The 17,867-nt window shown below is 42.3% G+C and overlaps 2 protein-coding genes and 1 long non-coding RNA gene across 6 annotated transcripts in view; 2 read left to right on the forward strand and 1 right to left on the reverse strand.

The window, feature by feature from the left end:
- The window catches only part of wdr4 (WD repeat domain 4), an 11,124-nt gene extending 6,379 nt beyond the window's left edge, over positions 1-4,745 (reverse strand). For 2 of the 3 annotated variants that reach the window (XM_003456210.5, XM_025903964.1), the window contains exons 1-8: positions 4,588-4,745; positions 3,232-3,300; positions 2,884-3,030; positions 2,642-2,798; positions 2,366-2,478; positions 2,216-2,276; positions 1,746-1,850; positions 34-98 (exon numbers count right to left, since the gene is read on the reverse strand). In XM_003456210.5, the coding sequence (XP_003456258.1) occupies positions 34-98; positions 1,746-1,850; positions 2,216-2,276; positions 2,366-2,478; positions 2,642-2,798; positions 2,884-3,030; positions 3,232-3,300; positions 4,588-4,670 (800 nt within the window). In that variant the 5' untranslated portion in view covers positions 4,671-4,745. The remainder of the gene's footprint in view (positions 1-33; positions 99-1,745; positions 1,851-2,215; positions 2,277-2,365; positions 2,479-2,641; positions 2,799-2,883; positions 3,031-3,231; positions 3,301-4,587) is intronic. The other variant, XM_005460906.4, reaches the window with a different exon arrangement.
- A 139-nt stretch (positions 4,746-4,884) lies between these two features.
- LOC102081743 (uncharacterized) lies at positions 4,885-7,124 on the forward strand. The gene is made up of 3 exons (XR_001222990.3): positions 4,885-5,052; positions 5,953-6,310; positions 6,623-7,124. It is a non-coding gene; the product is annotated as an uncharacterized LOC102081743 (long non-coding RNA).
- Positions 7,125-8,144: 1,020 nt separating this feature from the next.
- On the forward strand, positions 8,145-17,763 carry ndufv3 (NADH:ubiquinone oxidoreductase subunit V3). Of its 2 annotated transcripts, none has more exons than XM_003456201.5 (4): positions 8,145-8,385; positions 10,629-10,734; positions 13,015-13,842; positions 17,471-17,763. In XM_003456201.5, the coding sequence occupies exons 1-4, from the start codon at positions 8,341-8,343 to the stop codon at positions 17,635-17,637; spliced, it is 1,146 nt and encodes a 381-aa protein (XP_003456249.2). In that variant the 5' UTR covers positions 8,145-8,340; the 3' UTR covers positions 17,638-17,763. The 2 variants fall into 2 exon arrangements, with proteins under 2 accessions (XP_003456249.2, XP_005460964.1); XM_005460907.4 differs by having other exon boundaries at positions 8,146-8,385; positions 13,018-13,842.
- The last annotated feature ends 104 nt before the right edge of the window (positions 17,764-17,867 follow it).

Raw genomic sequence — 17,867 nt, forward strand, 5'->3', positions numbered from 1 at the left:
CCAACAACAACAAAGCCACACACAGGGACTCACCTGTCACACTGCACAGCTACATACTGACCATCAGTCGAGCTGGTAACTCGGCACACTGTTGGATCCTGAGCATTAAAATGAAAAGAAAAAAAACAAACATACACTCTGACTACTTGCCCTTTTAACAAAGCGACTTGTTCGACAGTCTAAGGATTTCTAATATGAAAAGGTTTGGTTGGTGAGATAACTCCAAAGCCTCGTGACAGCTGTCAGAGTTTGGTGATCCATGGATTTAACTGTTCAGGACCCTGTTTTCCAAAAGCAATGCATGTTTGTGGTCAGGAGTATTCTTAACAAGTATCTGAGTGAAAACATTCAGATGTCTCCTAAAGCTGTACAGCAGCAAACAGACACACACAAACAATTGTCAAGAAGTAAGAAATGTTTCAGACTTGTCCCTGAACAGGTTTCAGTAATCAGTGACACCTTTGTCTGAAATGGAGAGAAGTTTGGCTCAAAAGTGCTACAAATGTCTACAGTATGATCCATCAGCAAAAACGAGGACGTGTGCAGTGATTTGTGTGTAACATCTAAGGACTCACAAGTGTGTGCTTCAATCTGCATACAAATACTAACCAATTTGAGCACACACAAAACAATTTTACAAATGCGTGTACCCAAAGCTGAATAGATGGTGATCACAGTTCAAGTTCAGCTTCATAAATCGGATCATTTTTCTTTGAAAAAGCCGTCAGTGCGTGCACATATCTAAAACTACACACACTTCTCACAACATCTTAAATGTGAGTGGGCGAATCACCTCACACACCCACGTGGGGTTGTGAGACACACTGCCAGCTTCACACAGATCCACACAAATGTAAGCTGTGTTCAAGTCCCAGTGTAAAGCTGGGCTTCCTGCTTTTTTTCCCCCCCAAAAAGTGGACATTTCTTTTTCTAAATAAACAAAACAGCTCTACTAGAAAACAGAGATTTACAGACACTACACGGTACAAAGATTATTAAATGGCTAAGCTGCTTCTACATGCTGGGCGTTTTTCTGCAGGGAAAAGTCAGTCAGTGCACCGCTGCAGAGGGAACATCATATCTATACAGCACATCTCTGTGGCTCAACTGGAGACAGTATATTTTCAATATAGGTATAATCCAGGTAAAGTGTGACAGCACTTTGAAATTAATTTGACCATTCTCTGATAACAGCAGGCTAACATTGGTGTTAGCCTAATAGAAATCCCAAACACTTCCGGATGTAGCAGCAGGTTATTTAAACCATATATTAATCTTCACAGGTTACTGTGTACTGTCTGTAATTTGTGAATCTATGCTTTCTAGTAGAGGGACCATTATAGGCCACTTTATTTGAAAAATAAAAATGCAGGTATGAGTGGAAGCCCAGATGTCCCAGTGTTACACTGGGACTTGAACGCAGGTTACATTTGTGGATGTACTTTTAGACATTTGTGTGCACAGAAAGCTATTTGAAAGAAAATGAAGCTGAACTTAATAAATTCTGTGTAAATCATCACCAACAGAACTGAAGCACATGCAGTCCTCAGACGTTACACACATCACTGCACACTTTTGTCATTCTTAGTTTATCCTTGTGGATCACACGCTATGCATTTTTAACACTTCTGAGGCTAATTTTTCTTCTCCAGCTACATCGTGCAGCTTTAGAGAAGCCAAACAGGTCAGGCCAGGCTGAACCTGTGTTGTAGTCTCAGTGTTATAGGATGAAACACACGGGATACCTTGTCTTTGTCAGCCTCAGAGCTCGTGGTCTCATCAAGCTGTCTGAGGTCGCAGCTCTGCAGCTCAGAGCCAGATTCATAGTCCCACAGCTTCAAAGTCCCATCCTGGTGAAGAAGCACACTGACACTCAACTGCACATGATTTTTATCTGATCAGTCAAAGTACTTCAATAAAATTCAACCCCAGCAAATGTGCATTTTTTTGGCTTTGACTTGTTATTTTTTCCCCTCAGTCTCATTCACATGATTTGTTCATCAGTAGAATACAGTGTGTGAAAGGACACAAAACAAGACGGCCCAAGAAGCAAAACAGATTGATCTTTTTTTTAATGTTGATGTAGAGTGACGCTTATAGAGACCTGCCCATGACAGGTAACATTGGCCTGGCATGCTTTACAACAGTGGGACAAACTGCAGAGAAAACTCACACATATACTGAGAGATCAGACTTCAAGTTAAATGTCACGTACCCCTGATCCAGACAGAAGCCAGTGTGGATGTGTGGACAGGATCTGCAGGGCGCTGACAAACCTGAGAGAACACACAAAAAACACTGAAGCAAACCTGCTACAGTGAAACTGTGCACAGACGGTGTTTCCTCTTTCTGTTAACACACTCACTGACGATGCCCCAGGCAGAAGGACTGGATGTTGTATGGAGACCTGAGATGGCTCACTCTGATCTTCTCATCACGGTCAGCTGTGATGATGTACTTGTCATCCAGCGACACTGTCTGAAAGACGGCACAAAAGCACCTTTAACACAAATTCTGATAAAACACACATACTGTTAGTGTTAACATGTTCGTTTATCCACCGTGAGGAATCAGCAGCCAAAACACTGCTTCGTTTTATAAATGTATTTATATGGCACTGAATGATAGTGGTGTTTCTTACCAGAGCTAGCAGCATGGATAGGTGGCCCATCTTCAGCTCGCCTTCTTTCTGTGGCTCAACCACCGAAAAAGCGTACACATCTCCTGATTTGTCCGCCACCAGCAGCTCATCCTCAGCCTGGGTAAACACCAGGGACGTGCACCTCCTCACCACCCACCTGTTAGACACACATAGCGCCATTCTGAACACTTCTGTGCAGTAGATGAAGCTGCTGAAACTGAGTGACAGAGGTGAAGTCATACCTGATGCTGATACAGTGCCATGAAGGCTCACAGCTAAACAGAACTAGTCTCTTGGTGTCATCACTCAGTGCCAGCAGCTTTCCAGATGGAGATACAGCAAAGGCGAGGACTTTATCACTTCCTGTTTCTTCTGAGGAACCGCCATCACTGATGAACAGAGCAGATATGTTACAGCTATATACTAAAGCCTGATTTAAACTTCTGCGAGATTTCCCACAGAAGTCTAAATGCTGCATAAATCTGCTTCTAGTCTACTCTTAACTGGCCTGTACAATTTTTGTCTATTTCTCTTGTTCGTATCCTTGTTTTCATTTGCACAATACAAACACATTATCAGCCCATTTATACCTGTTCTTCTCATCCTGTGTATTCTTAGGCTTCTTCTCAGCAGTGCTGCAGTCAAACACAAATGGTTCTCTGCGATCAAGTACAGGAGAGCAAATTAGTTACAATTCAATCTGAAATTCTTCTGCCCTTTATGCACTCAACAATCATATATTTCACCTGCAATAAAGTAACTGAACAGCTGGCAGATGACATGTTTCTGTGTTCCTATTATTTAAAAGTGTTGCATTTGGATTAAGTTCATGTTAATGTGTCCCAACACGAGTTGCTGATGCAAATGAAATAGTGCTTTCATTGGGCTGGTAAAGAATAAAAAGCTTATAAGAGAGCAAAAACCTAAACATGTACCAACAATTTGTTACTTTTTAACATTTTATCTGTAGATAGCAACACTTAAAGAGGAGCAGAAAGAGATCAAAGGCTGCCAGACACCAAGCAAACCTAGGCCACTGTAACAAGATCTCAGTTTCCATATACAGATAGCTCAACCAGGAGAACTACAGCAGTGGCAGAATTCTCTGGTTTGTTCAGTAAAACGTGATATGCGTAAAAAACAACAACAACAACAAAAAAAACACATCAAGTCTATACCCTGTGAAGAAACATTTCTTCATAGCATCACATTAAAAAGAAGTTAGACTTATTACTGCTAGAGTCAGTCAGTGAAAAGATCCCATGATGAATCTACTCAGAGGGTTTGCAGCAACCGAAGGTGGTGGCAGGCTGCAGAGCATCTCAAAGGAGGAAACTATTCGCTAATGTTCATCGGTTCCAGACTTCAGGCAGTCATTGACTGCAGAGGATGTTAATCTAATGTTTAAAAGAACCCTTATAATTGTGCTAGCTCAGTTTCTGTTGACCCTGTGAAAATGGAGGAACCCCTCGAATTAAAGCTGAGAGCTTTCAGCTTGTTTTATATCACTTCCCTGTTCATGTGCACAGGAGCAACACTGCAAAAATGTACTGATCCCTGTACACGTTTTTGTGGAACCAAGTGTAATTCGTACGTGGCTGTTTTTCTCATTTCAAAACATCGATGTGTCATGATTTACACATCTCTACACAATAAACAAGAACTGCCCTCTGTCCACTGTTTTTCTTGTATGGTTATCCACAAGTATGGATTCAGCAAGGATAGCCCTTGGCCGAGTGGGGTGTAAGGGTAGCCCGCACTTCTTCTTCTTTTATTTTTTTAACAACATTAAGTATAACCTCCTGTTTTAGAAAGCCCTGAAAGCAAGCTAACCATACGTCCATGTTCCAGTGTATTCGATCTAACGTGAAGAGCTGCGAGCATTTCTAACACGGAGCGCCTGGAACAAGTTGGAACCAAAGAAAGAGATTTAAAGTCATTCAAACCTGGCTTCCTTTGTATGGACTGCAAAGAGTTTTTTGTCGCAGGTGACAATAATCCAGTTTCCACAAAAACCTACAGCACTCATGACTGCTTAATGCGACTGGGCATCCATGTGTGCGACGGGAAACTGCCGTATTTTGTCGCGTACGAAATACGTCACGGAACGCCCCTTGAGTACGCACATAAGAAGCGCGGCCGTGTCAACGGGAGAAGAACGACGAGTGAAAAGCGCTTAAAGTCGGAGCGAAACCTTGAAAATAAAGATTTAAAGACTGTTCATACTTCCAGCACAGGTAGCGCTTAGCTTGGATGAGCACATGACCACACGACAGAAACACAACTTTATAACCAAGACACAGTTTTCGTCTTGAAGGGGGCGTGCACGGTGGGGCCTGCGTTACATAAACAGATCCCCGTGAGCAGGTTCCACACCGCTGACTGACAAACGGGACTGTAGAGTAATCCTGGTAAGGGAAAGGTGTCCACTGTGACAGAAACACGGTGGGGAAGTTTATTGCTGAGGTATTTTAACACTGCTGTGATGCTGTTGTACAGGTTTAGGGTCTGTTGTTTTAGTGAATGGCTCATTGCTTCATTGTGCTCAGCGCAGGCAGGCTGTACAGAAATATGTACAACAGCTCGAGGCAGTTTATATGTGAGCACTGGCAGCATGACAGCGCCACCCTGTCAACAAGGCATCTGTTGTTACAGTTTTTCTCATATCCATCATACCCAAGGGGATACCAGCAGTGAATACTTTTTTAAACGGCATTTGTGGGAAACTTGCACCATGTTACTGAGATGGCATCTCACATCCAGCCACAGGGAGGGATACCCAGGGCAACGCAAGCAAGCTCTAAATGAAGTTTCCCTTGTGAAATAGAGCAAGGTGCTGGTTAAATTTCTCCATAAGACCTAGTGACAGAAAAGCCTCATAAGAAACTGGGTCTGTTGTCAACAGTTGTCAACTGTGGCTGTGGCTCAAATAGTAATGGGATTTGGAAGGTTGGTGGATGAATCCCTCGCCCCTCCTGTCCTGTGTCAAAGTATCTTTGAGCAAGATGTCAAACCCTGAGTTACCCCCAGTATGTCCAAAAGGGTATATGTATGTGAGGGTTAGGGTAAAAGAGCTTAAGATTAGATAAAGGATGAGTAACTGTGTAACTCCCTCTCCCTGGCAACCAAGGGACCCGGGGGATTGAATCCAAAACTGGTACAGCTCCACCCTCACTGGGAGACAGACTGACCTGTACTTTGATTTTTTCCCCTTTTTTTGAGCACACTGCACCCTCAGTTTTATTCATGTCTGTGACAGTGTTGTTTTTATGTAAAAAAAACAAGTTCTTTTCTGGCACCTCTTTGTGCAGGATGGCTCAACACATCAGCACAGTTGGCAACAACTGAGGCAAAAAACTTTTTATCGTAATGTCTCTGTGGACCCTGCTGGTGGGACACCTGGTCCTCAGGTGCCTGGAACGGAGGACCCTTAAAGCCTACATTAGCTGTGTCTCAATTCAGGAGCTGCATCCTTCGGGGGACCTGGCCTTCACAGTCTACGTGGGCCAAGTCCTCCGAAGACCGAGAAGGCTGGAAGTGAGCGGCTGTGAAATGGGAGCCCTCAGATTTGTGTCACCAGCTGTCTCAGTGGAGTTTAATAAACTCAGCCGTCTGCTCCTTGTTATCAACTCTTAAAAGTTGGGATGGGGAGAACAAATAGCTGGAAAAGTAAGTGACATCAAAAGAAATAGCTTTTGCCATTGATTATGTTAACTGGCCAGGTCAGTGACATAATTGGGTATAAAAAGAGCTAAAGCATAATATACGGTCCCAAAAACACGTCTGTCTACATACATGTTTTTATTCTGACAGCAAGAGGAAGCTGTTCACCCACTTCAGATGTGCTCCCATGAAATCCTTTAAGATCCTAATTGTACATCGCTGGGAGCTGATGTAAAACTAAAACATACAGCAAGAAAAGCATAGACAGCATCTGTCGTGGACATTTTTTCATTGTGTTAACAGTCAGTTTCACTTCAGCTCTCCAGGTACTCATGAAAAAAGGGCTTTCGTATATCTTCCCTCTTCACCGCCCCGGCTGCTTACTTTGTACAGCACAAGCAACAGTGGCCCACAGACTGGTTATTCCACATGCTTTGTACAATGACAGCCACTGACAAAAGAGCTCTCTACAGGAAGATGGACCACCAACAGACTGGGAGGTGGCTTGCTACGCCATAAATTCTGCTTTAGAAAGGCAGAGTTTCTCATAAGTAAAGATCAGCAGAGTTCCACCAGTCTGTTAAAAAAAAGAAAATAAAAACAAGAAAGAAATAAAAACTGCATCTACAGACTAGCTGCAGTTTAACTCAAGTTCAAGTTTATTGTCATATTCAGATAACATTGTAGCAACATTTACCTGTAATGAAATTCTTAGACTTGTGTCCCCCAACTTTACATGAACATATATAAAGTATACATGTATATTAAAGAAAATAATAATAATAATACTACTAAAATTAAAAAAATGTAATAAAAATACCATCCATCCATCCATTCGCTTCCGCTTATCCTTTTCAGGGTCGCGGGGGGCGCTGGAGCCTATCCCAGCTGTCATAGGGCGAGAGGCGGGGTACACCCTGGACAGGTCGCCAGTCTGTCACAGGGCCAATAAAAATACTATAAGTGTTAAAAATATTAAGAGAATTTAAAACAAATAGTTTAGTATTTACAGTTTGTGTAAATGTGCAGTGAGCATTCAAATTGGCATTGTCTGAAGTGACAGTGTCTAGAGTCCAGTAATTGTAGCGAGTGAGTCCAACACAGTAAAGCTCTGTGTTGGACTGATACACAGTGGCTGTGGTGCTCATGCTCAGATTTAGGTTTTATCAAGTCTGGCAGAGATGAATTTGTATTTAAGATGATGATGCTTAGATTAATTCACTGAACTCCAGCTGTATACTGTGAAGTGTAAAGACAGTATAAACTGTATAGTGTCAGTGTAGGGCATGAAACGGCTGACATCTTGTTGAATTCAATTGTTTAAAGACACAAAGAGCAGCAGGTCAGCAGATTACAGCATGTGCATAAAGAAAATCTGCAGAAGCTCACATTAGAAATTATTGTGAGTCGATCCTTCTCCCTATGTGGAGCCATCACAGCCAGTTTTAGGGTTTTCCGACCTGCTGAATCCTACTTGGAAATACAGCTGGAAACCTGTGTGCTTATTGCAGCAAACACAGCAGTCTTCTCTCTGTATGTTTTACTTTATAAACTGATTTATTGTGAGCAGCACGATTGTTAACAGAGGGAGTATTTTGCTAAAGCACGCTATCCATTACAATCACAGCCTGTTGTCTTTAACAGTCTCAATATTTTTGTTTGTTGTTTGTGAGTTATTTACTGTCACAGTATAAAAAGCAGTTGTGACCACAGCCAAATTGTCCAGCAGGCGTCACTGTGGAGATGGGTTTCAGATTGTTTCGAGGAGGGCGCGGGGATAGATGGGATGGAGGCAGGTGATCGGCTGTGGCGCCCCCTAAAGGCAGCTCGCTTATTTACTCGAGGAGAAGCCTCCAAATGCCTGCACTGACACAAGCTAAATCACTATATAGTAAAAGTAAAAAGAAGGCCTATCAAATCACGTTGCTTTTAAATCTTTTAAAATCAAAACATTGTTTTTCAAAGTCCCATTGGTATCACGGAACTGTTGTATTTAACCCCAGTTTCCGACCGGAGAATAATATTGGGAACACGAAATGGCGACTTTCTTGCTTCGCATAGGACGATTGGGTTCTCTCAAGGTAACAAGAACTGTACTACCTCTCAGGGTTTTACTGTGCCGGTGGTGTGTTTAGTTGTACTAGTACAGATACAACACATGGACTGAGTCACATCAACGCTGGCGTCTGTAGTACAGAGCAGACGGCAACTGTCGGAGCAGGACAGGCCAGCCGCAGCACCGACACATGACCCTGAAACTGTCACAGTTACAGGTCACATCGTTCTTTCCTGTTGTTATTGGAAAGAGACGAACTACTTTGAAAAGGGGGAAATAAATGATCTCTGTGCTCTGTGATAGTTTAGCTAGTTTTATCACGGTTAGGACTGATTTTTTTTTTTTTAGGGTGGATTGATTGCACAGCATACAGGCACAAAACTACGACTTGTTGGTGACTGATGGCTCGTGTCAGATGGTGATGATGATGATGATGGTCCTCATGTATTTCTCGTCCCTTGGTCCAAAATGTGATCATCGGCATCCTTTATGTGCAGGTGTACAGCTGAGTCTTGTCCTGTGGTGGGTCTTCCATGTTGTGGGATGGCTGTTTGGGTTTCTCCTTTGTAGAGGTCCCAGCATTCCTTGCGCGACAGTATGTCTTTTAGCTTTCCTCGGTGACATGATAAAATAGGTGATAAACGAACATGATAAAGCAAAAATGTCTTCACAGTCTGATTTTATGAATAGATGAATTCACTCATCAGGCATAACATTATGACCATTGACATGTGAAGTAAAAATATTGATTTTTGCTACCATTAATAGGTGGAATATACTGGGAAGTAAGTGGACATTTGTCCCCAAGGATGATGTGCTGGAAACAGGAAAAAACGGGGAAGCGTGAGGATTTGAGTGAGTTTGATAAGGGCCAAAGTGGGACGGCTAGACGACGGGGTCAGAGCATCTCCAAGTGGTGACGGCAGTGTGATGCTTTGGGCAATGTTCTGCTAGGAAAACGTGAGCCTTTGTGGGTATTCTCTGATGGCTGAGGTCTCTTTCAGCAGGATAATGCATGCTGCCACACATCAAAAATGGATCACAAATGGTTTGAGGTTCACAACAATGATTTTGAGGTGCTCGCTTGGCCTCCAAATTCTCAAGATCTCAGTTCAATCGAGCATCTGTGGGATGTTTAGGACAGAAAAGTAAGATCTATGGAGGTCCCACCTCACAGCTTACAGGACTTGAAGGATCTAACGTGTTGGTGCCAGTTTCCACACTGCACCATCAGGAGTCTGGTGTAGTCCATGCCTCGGCCTGAAGTCAGGGTTTACTTTGGCAGCAAAAGGAGGACCAATACTATGTTAGGAAGATGATTAGACTGATCAATTGTAACATTATAAGTAAGAGTGCTCAAAAGGAGCAGTGTGTACAGTTTAGGTCAGAAGTTTACATTCGCTCATCACTGGACATGAATGTCACGCTAATTTGACTTGTTCTGTTTTCCAGGGTGGAATGATTGTACAGCATATATCTTTAATGACTTTAAAGTTTGAATTCATTTTGGATTTTCCATACAGAGTCAAAAATGTACATACTGGCTTGAATATATGCATACACTGACACCTCAACCAGATGCTTTTGGTAGCCACCAGTAAACCTCTGGCATAATTCTGACTGGTTATTTGACCAGTCTTTCTGGCACAATTGGTTTTGTTCTTTTAAATTGGTTGGATTCCTAGGATGGATCCAACTTGTAAGTGTAGTCCACAAATTTTCAATAAGGTTGAAGTTGGGATCTTTGGGAAGGATATTCAGTAAGTGTAATGTTCGCCTGCTCTATCCATTCTAAAACCATGTTTGATGTGTGTTAAGGATCATAGTTTATTCAGGTGTGTTGCAGCAGGGACACATTTAAAGGTTTCAGGACACTGACTGTTGAGGGCTGGAGCCTGTGCCCTAGTGTGTCCAAGTCTGACACACTCGTTGTTGGTTTGAGGTGAAGTCAGAGAATTTGGAGGTAGACCAGAGGTTTCTTATTAGCTCGTCACCCTCTCAGACCATGACAATGTAAAACTCACTTCACTGTGGATAGTGTTGATGGTGTTCAGGCAGTTTCCTCTTCATGGCAGACTTTAACCTTGGTCAGATAAATGTTTAGTGGTGGTGGATGCAAAAATGGTGCAGATAGACTTAAAGTGACTATAAAAAAAGTTAATGTGTGTCTGGTCTTTTCAGTCAGGATTAAGAAAATAGGACACTGTGAGAACCAGTGAAATTATCACAAAAACGAGCCTGAATGTGTGGTTCTGTACTCTTCTGCAGCGTCTCCAGTTGGAGAACTTGGGAATCCTGAAGAGTTTCCCAGCTGCTTCGTTCTGCACCAAGACTGAAAAACCAGCAAAACCTGGGAAGAAGATCAAGACTGCAGGCAAGAATCAGACCTTTGGGTTCTGTTAACACGCTGTGGCTTTTTAAGTTGTGTTGGGTGGTTTCTTTTGTTCATTCATTGAATTACAATATTTTTACAATAATAATAATTACAATAATACATATGTGCACGATGAGAATATGTGTACTTTAAATTATGATGCCTTTAAAGTGTAACATGCACATCTTTCCACAGTGAAGGTAATGTGCCATATGATTTTTACATTTTAGAGCATGTGGTACATTTTAATCATTTTAATTGAATTCAGTGTAAGTCTGTAAGAGATAAAGCTGCTGTTTTACTGTGATTGTGACATGTTGTCATTAGTTTTGCGGTTCTTCTGTCTAATAGCCATTTTTCTAAATTTGTACGAAGCTAGTCTGAATGATCTTAAACATGTTATTTCTTGATAATCAACATTCCCCGGCTCCTTTTAATACAAAAATGGGAAATAAAACAATCCCTGTCATTGGTTGCCAGCTAAATCGTTTTATTTTGTCTTTCTTAAACATTGGTACGAGCCCAGATGAGCCGTAGATCCTTGATGATAATGCTCTTTATTTGGTCAGTCCCTTTAGTCCCTGTAGTGGTGGCCACAGGGGATTATTGTTCCCTTCTGTCATATCGATCCCCTCCGTGTCCTTCTTCACTACATCCGTCAGTCTTCTCTGAGGTCTTCCTCTTGGCTCCATATTGAACGTCTTTTGTCCGGTATATCCTCGATCCCTCCCGCATGTCAAAGCCATCTCAACCTTGCTTCTCTAACTTTGTCTCCAATCTGCTCAACCTGATGTATTTATTTCTAATTCTGTCACTCCTGATGACTTGAAATCTTACAATCTTCAGCTTCAGTTGTACCTCGTGCCTCTTTGTTACTGCCATCATCTCCAAACCATAGTAGGTCTCACTACCGTCTTGTAAACCTTCCCTTCGGCTCTTGCTGTGATCCTTCTGTGATGTATGACCTCTGGTGCTCTTTTTCACCCACTCCACTGTGCCTGCACTCTCACCTGGGGTGGCTGTAAAGCAGGTCATCTACTAATCTGAAGGTTAGTGGTTCAATCCCTGGTCTGCATGCTAAATATCCTTGGGAAAGCTACGAACCCAAAGTTGCTCCCCAACGCGTCAGAGCATGAATGTGAATATTAAATAGAAAACACTTGCATAGAAAAAGCATTTGCTTGTGTGAATGAGGCAAGTTGTGCAACGTGCTATATAAGAACCAGTGCCTTTACCATTCATCTCTCTTGTGCATTATCTGTTGTTTGGATAGTTGACCCCTGGTGTGTCAAATGTTCCACCTTTGCTCCCTCTGCTCCTCACATTTTTACCATTCTGTGTTCGTGTCATTCATACACGTGTTCCTGTCGTGCTTCTACTGACTTTCATTCCTCTTCTGTTCAGAACCTTCTCCAGGCTCACTTCCTCCTGTTCTGTCTGTAAAAATCTAAGTCCACAGTGATTCCTCATTGACCTCATCAGCAAACCTGTCCATCACCACTGTAAACAAAAAGGTCCTCAGAGCCAGTCCCATGTAACCCCACCCCAACCTTGAACCCGTCTGTCAGTCCTACTGCACACCTCACCTTTCCATAGGTGAAAGCTATCAGCTCCAAAGTCATTAATGCCCCCCCCCCTCCTCAGAGATGCAGGCTTTTGGTCGTCCCTCTTCTCTTCTGTGTTCATGCCTGTTTTTGATGTTGTGCAGCTTGAAGCCCTAAAAATCCAATATTGGTTTACAGCATTGTACCTTAAGCATAGAGATTCTCTTCATTCTGATTTTTTTGATGATGCCGTGAACTGCAGCTGACGAGATATCAAAGTCTCCATAATTTTACATTATTCTGAAATTGTTCCACAATTTGCAGAGGCAGATTTTAGAAGCTGGTGAAATTCTACCTCATTAAGATGCTCTCTTCAATCATGTCACTGACCTGTTGCCAGTTAAACTAATCAGTTACAAAATGTTTCCCCTGCTATTTCTTTTTAGTAACACTTTCCTGTCATCAAATTCAAAATAAGCTTATTTTTTTCACAAAATTGTAAGATATGTCAGAAAACATATCAAATGTTTAAACGATGTTCTGTTATGTATAAAATAATCTGAGGTAACAGTTCCAGATTATGGGATTGGGGAAGTACATTTAATTCCCCCTACTTCTGTTGTTTTTCAAAGTGGGATTTAAAAGTATCTAAAAGGAGTTGCTGAATGCACACCCACCAAGCAAGTTGAATATATTATTTTTATTATGCTCATTTTATATTTACCATTTTCTTCAGCAGCAGAGGCTCCAGATGAGAGAGCAAACCTGTTAGCCTACAAGACAGCAGTTGAATTCCCAGTTAGACTTTCAGGGCTTGGATGTTTCCCAGCACAGTCTGTAGATGGAACGGGACCAGCGGTTGTCTCCACTGCAGAAAGCATTGTAGCTGCACAAGCCGTCACTCCTGTCCCTGCTGCCAGTGAGCAAGTAGCTGCTGAACCAGCAGCCGACTCCGATTCAGACTCTACCGACTCCGATTCAGACTCTACCGACTCCGATTCAGACTCTGACTCTGAGGATGAGCAGGCACAGATGAAGAAAGAAATCAAGAGCTTTGCACCAGAGGCAGAACCCCAGAGGGTCACAGTCACAGAAGTAAAGGCAGGCACTAACGAAGCTCAGAATGAATATGGGGCTCCTATCACACCTGGTGTAGAAACACCAGCACCCTTAGGAGCAGCTCAAGCTACAGTGAAGGTACCCAGTGTTGGTTCTGAGAAGCTGGTGAAGTCGGGCCCTGAAATCATTGCCGCTTCAGAAAATACTCGAGAGGTGACTGGGTCTGACGTTTCAGCCAAAACTGCTGCAGGAGTGATAAAAGATGCTGCATTTCCTGTTGATGCTCAAGTAGAAGCTCCGGGCGAAGCCGTTGGTGAGGCTGTAACTCTAAAAGACCCGAGGTCTTCATCTGCTGAAGCTGCTGCTGTGGCTGGAGGCGAAGCTGGAGCAGAAGATGCCCTTCCTGCTGTGGCTGAAGCTTCAGTCTGTGCAGGGAGCACCGAGGAGCAGATGGACCTTGCTCCTATTGTAACTGAAACTGCAGGAGAGGAACTGCAGACAGAGGGTACACACTACACTACCCTGCCCCTCAAATCTTTACCTCCCTCTCTTTTTATTTATTTACCTCTCTCTCTTCTAGAAATGACCATTGTTTTTCTGCCTGTGCCTCCAAACACAGTCTGAGTGCTGTTGCTCTGTTAACCAGGCGGCAGCTCCCCTCACGTGTAGCACTTCATGTTGTATTTTAAAAGTATCGTCCGTGTTTTCTATTTAATGGCCTCCTTTAAGCTTCTCTAGGTGCTGGTTTGTTTAGCACCATTTGTCCAAGACAAATTTCCCACGTGGGACAATAATGTTTATTCTTATCTTCTTAACTTAGATGTTACAGCAACTAAAGCGATATCTCCGATTGCCTTGGATTTCAGTTTGTTAGGCACATGGGAGAGAAAGTAGAGAACTTCATAAAATTCGAAGTCATTACAAAGAGATCCTAACGTAAATACGGGAGATGCACTAGTTTAAACTTGTCTATAATATTAGAGCATACTTTGGGATATGCAGCTTGTCTTTCTCTGACAAACCCCAAAACACTGGCAACATTGATGTTCAGGTTACAGACAAACGTCGGAGGTTTGTTGTTCCTAGTTCCAGACTCTTAGAATATTCCAACTTTACTCTGATGCTGATTGTTTTAAGTTCCCTGAAAGTTCTGCTCATCCAAATAAGAAAACTGAAAAAGTAAACAGGATGAAAACCTCTATGGAGAATTGGGTCATCTTTGCAGCTCAAGCTGCTTGGCAATTTAGTGGTGGCAAACAATAAAAGAAGGACTAGAAAGAGAAGACTGAAATCATCTCAGGAACATACTGTAGGCACACGAGAACTGGCACAATATCATGTTTGTGACAGAAGCAAGCTTCATTGCGTTATCTTCGTTCTTTCTGGGATAGATTATATTGGAGTGTATGATGTCAGTTAGTGTTTTCTGCAGCTCCTGCACCCTCTAGTCACAGAATGGCTAAAATGCTTATTTCCTGCTAATAACATTGAAGCGATCATATGGCTAGTGGACATATAGGGAACAAAGGTTGAGCTGATTTCAGTTGTGCTGCAGTGGTTACTGTTCTCTAATGTGGAACGCTTCTCTTTTTTTTTCTTTTTTAAATATACAATACCGGTCCAAAGTTTTAGAACAGCCCACTTCTTCCAGTTGTTTATTGCAGTTCAAGTCATTCAGGTCCAATGAACAGCTCGAAAATGTACAAAGGGAAGTGGTGAACTGTCAGAGGTTTTAAAAAAAAAAAGTTACCCAAGACTGTAAAATAATGTACATTTCAGAATTATACACAAAGGCCTTTTTGAGGGAACACAACATGGGTTAACCGTTTAAAGCTGTTCTGCACCAATGGAGGCTGATCAAGCCTTGAAAGCTGCTGCTACTAATTCCTACAGGTGTTCCAACCTTTCTGGATTATTTCCCACCCTGTGTGAATAAAAGCAGTGTTGGAACACACTGTGGTACCATACCCTCGTGAGCATCGGTTGAACAGTATTGTACTGCAGAAAGTAGAGTGTTGCTACAAAAATAGCGAGAAACAGGCAATTAACAATGGAAGAGAGACAGACCATCATAACACTTAAAAATGTGGGTCTGTGCTACAGAGAAACTGCAAAGAAAGTCAAGGTGTCAGTGAGCACAGTTTCCTTCACCATCCAAAGGCTCAGAAACAAACTGTGAGGTCTGGCAGACCCAAAGACACACCTGAATCAGAGGACAAGTTTCTGAGAGTTAACACCTTGTGTGATCGGCAGCTCACAGGACAACAGCTTAATAGTGATCGTATTAAGCCCCAAACCCCATCGAGCTGGTTTGGGATGAACTGGACAGAAGAGTGGAAGCAAACCAACCTACAAGGTCCACATTTATGGGAACTTCTGCTACAGATATGGGAGAATATTTGATTTCTATTGTAGACCGAATGCCACAGGTGTGTTCAGCTGTTATATCTGTCAAAGGTGGCTACTTTGAGTCAAAGTTTAGAATATGTTTTAGTGTGTAAACTGATTCCATGATTTCCTTTTTAACTCCAATTGCTCATTTGTACCGTGCTTTCATTTCAGAGTGCAATCAGACATTGAACTGCATAATTTCCAATGAAAATTCAGGTGTTCTAAAACTTTTGACCGGTAGTGTATACTACAAGATGGAATCTTAACTATTCCTGTTAATCATGTTAGAAACATTTTAAATTGGAATAAGTAGTTCTTCTCTAGTTCTGCTTTCTACTGTACACGCTGTGGGTCGATGCTTGTAGAGCTTTTTGGCTCGGTTCATCCATACTCTCCGTTGTGCTACTGTTGGAGGATTTACTTGACTTGTATACTCAAACTGAAGTTAATTGTTGTGGAGGATCAAGGACAAACGTGTATCTGTTTAAAGGTTTGTCGTCAGATAAAATTGCTTCTTGCACACTGCTACACTAAACCTGCTCCTGCAGTCTTCCCTTTGACTTTGTGACCAACTGAACTTTTTCACAGTTTGATTCTTCTTGTCCTAGGAGTCCTAACAGTGTCTATTTTCCCTCACAGAGTAGTTGACTGCTATTTTTCTCATGTTAAGGTCGGGCTCATTTGCACCCTTATCTTTGTGAGTTACAGGTGCCTCAAGTAATGTTGGGGTTACAGATCATTGTGCCTGGTGCATCAGTGGCTCATGATTGTAGTGTAGGTGGAATAGACTGCTCTTCCCTAACAGCAGCTGGACGAGGAGAAGCTGGGAGTGGCTGGAGTTGGTGAGAGTACTTCAGGAATCAGGATTGCAGGCCTTTTTTAAAAACTGTTTGAGGCCCAAAGAAGAAAAAGAGTGCAAATCCTACATCAAGGCCGTTGCTGTAGTTTCTTCACAGGGTTACAGATGATCCAACTACACAGCTGTTAGATGCGTTTGAAGTTGGAAGTGTCCCACACATCCCAAGACTGTATTCCTGCTTCCTGAAGTAACCTTCCTCCCCCCACTCCTCACCTTGGTCATTAATTGCACCACTTGTTTATTTCTTTTTTTTGAACTCTTTTCATTTATCTGGAATCATATTGGATAAGTGAAGGTGGAAAAAAAGTTTTTAACTTTACTGTCACAGCATGCTGGCAGATTTACAGGAAACTGTTCTATCTTGTATCTCTGTTCAAGAGTAACATAGTGCTGTGCAGGTGTCAGACGTCATGATTTTGACATGTTTTGTTCCATTTCTTTTCTTACCTCTGCAGTATCACTCTTTCTCTGGTATGGGCTGTTTTACTCTGTGGAAACATGTTAATCTTGACATCCTTTTTCCAGTCACAAACATGATCCTTGATGCTTTTTATGCCAGTGTCTCCACACTCCATTGGGGGTTGCTGCCATTGTAAAAAATCTCCTTGTGTTAGCATGAGTAATGTGGAAATGTGCAGTCCCCTCAAAAAACACGAACAAAACTGCATCTTTGTTCTCATTTTTAGAACTTATCAAATGTGGTGTGATGAAGCCCTTCAAGCAGCAGTTGTTACTTTAAAATCAGCAACAGGGATACAGGACTAAACCTAGTACTGCATTAACTGACCTTGTTTTATTTCTGTTCCCATACACGACATTTTGTAAAGCTCACCCTTCTACCAGTTTTCTTACATCTTTCTTTCCCTCCCCCTCCTTACTGCAGAAGCTGCGGCTGCGCCTTTGGAGCCAGAAGAACCGTTTGATAACAGCACTTACAAAAACTACCAGCACCACAGCTACAACCCCTACACATTCGCAGACCTGGATCTGCAGATGGCCAAGTTTCGTCTCCCTCAGCCCTCCTCTGGCAAGCCGTCACCCAGGCACTAAAAAGAGCTGATAGGACCATAAGTTATGGCTTAAAGATGACAGTGATGGCAGTGTGTCTTTTTTTTCATTGTCCCCCTACTTCTGTTGTTTTTAAAGTAAATCATTAAAGTCACACTTAAGAATTGAGGTCTGTTTTTTGCCTGACTTGGTTGTTTTGTCTTATATAAAGCAATTGGTGTATAAAGAAATGGGAAAGATCAAACAGTTCTTTTATCATGCTTTTCTGCCTT

Source organism: Oreochromis niloticus, linkage group LG16 (assembly GCF_001858045.2).
Source record: "Oreochromis niloticus isolate F11D_XX linkage group LG16, O_niloticus_UMD_NMBU, whole genome shotgun sequence".
NCBI classification, from domain to species: domain Eukaryota; kingdom Metazoa; phylum Chordata; class Actinopteri; order Cichliformes; family Cichlidae; genus Oreochromis; species Oreochromis niloticus.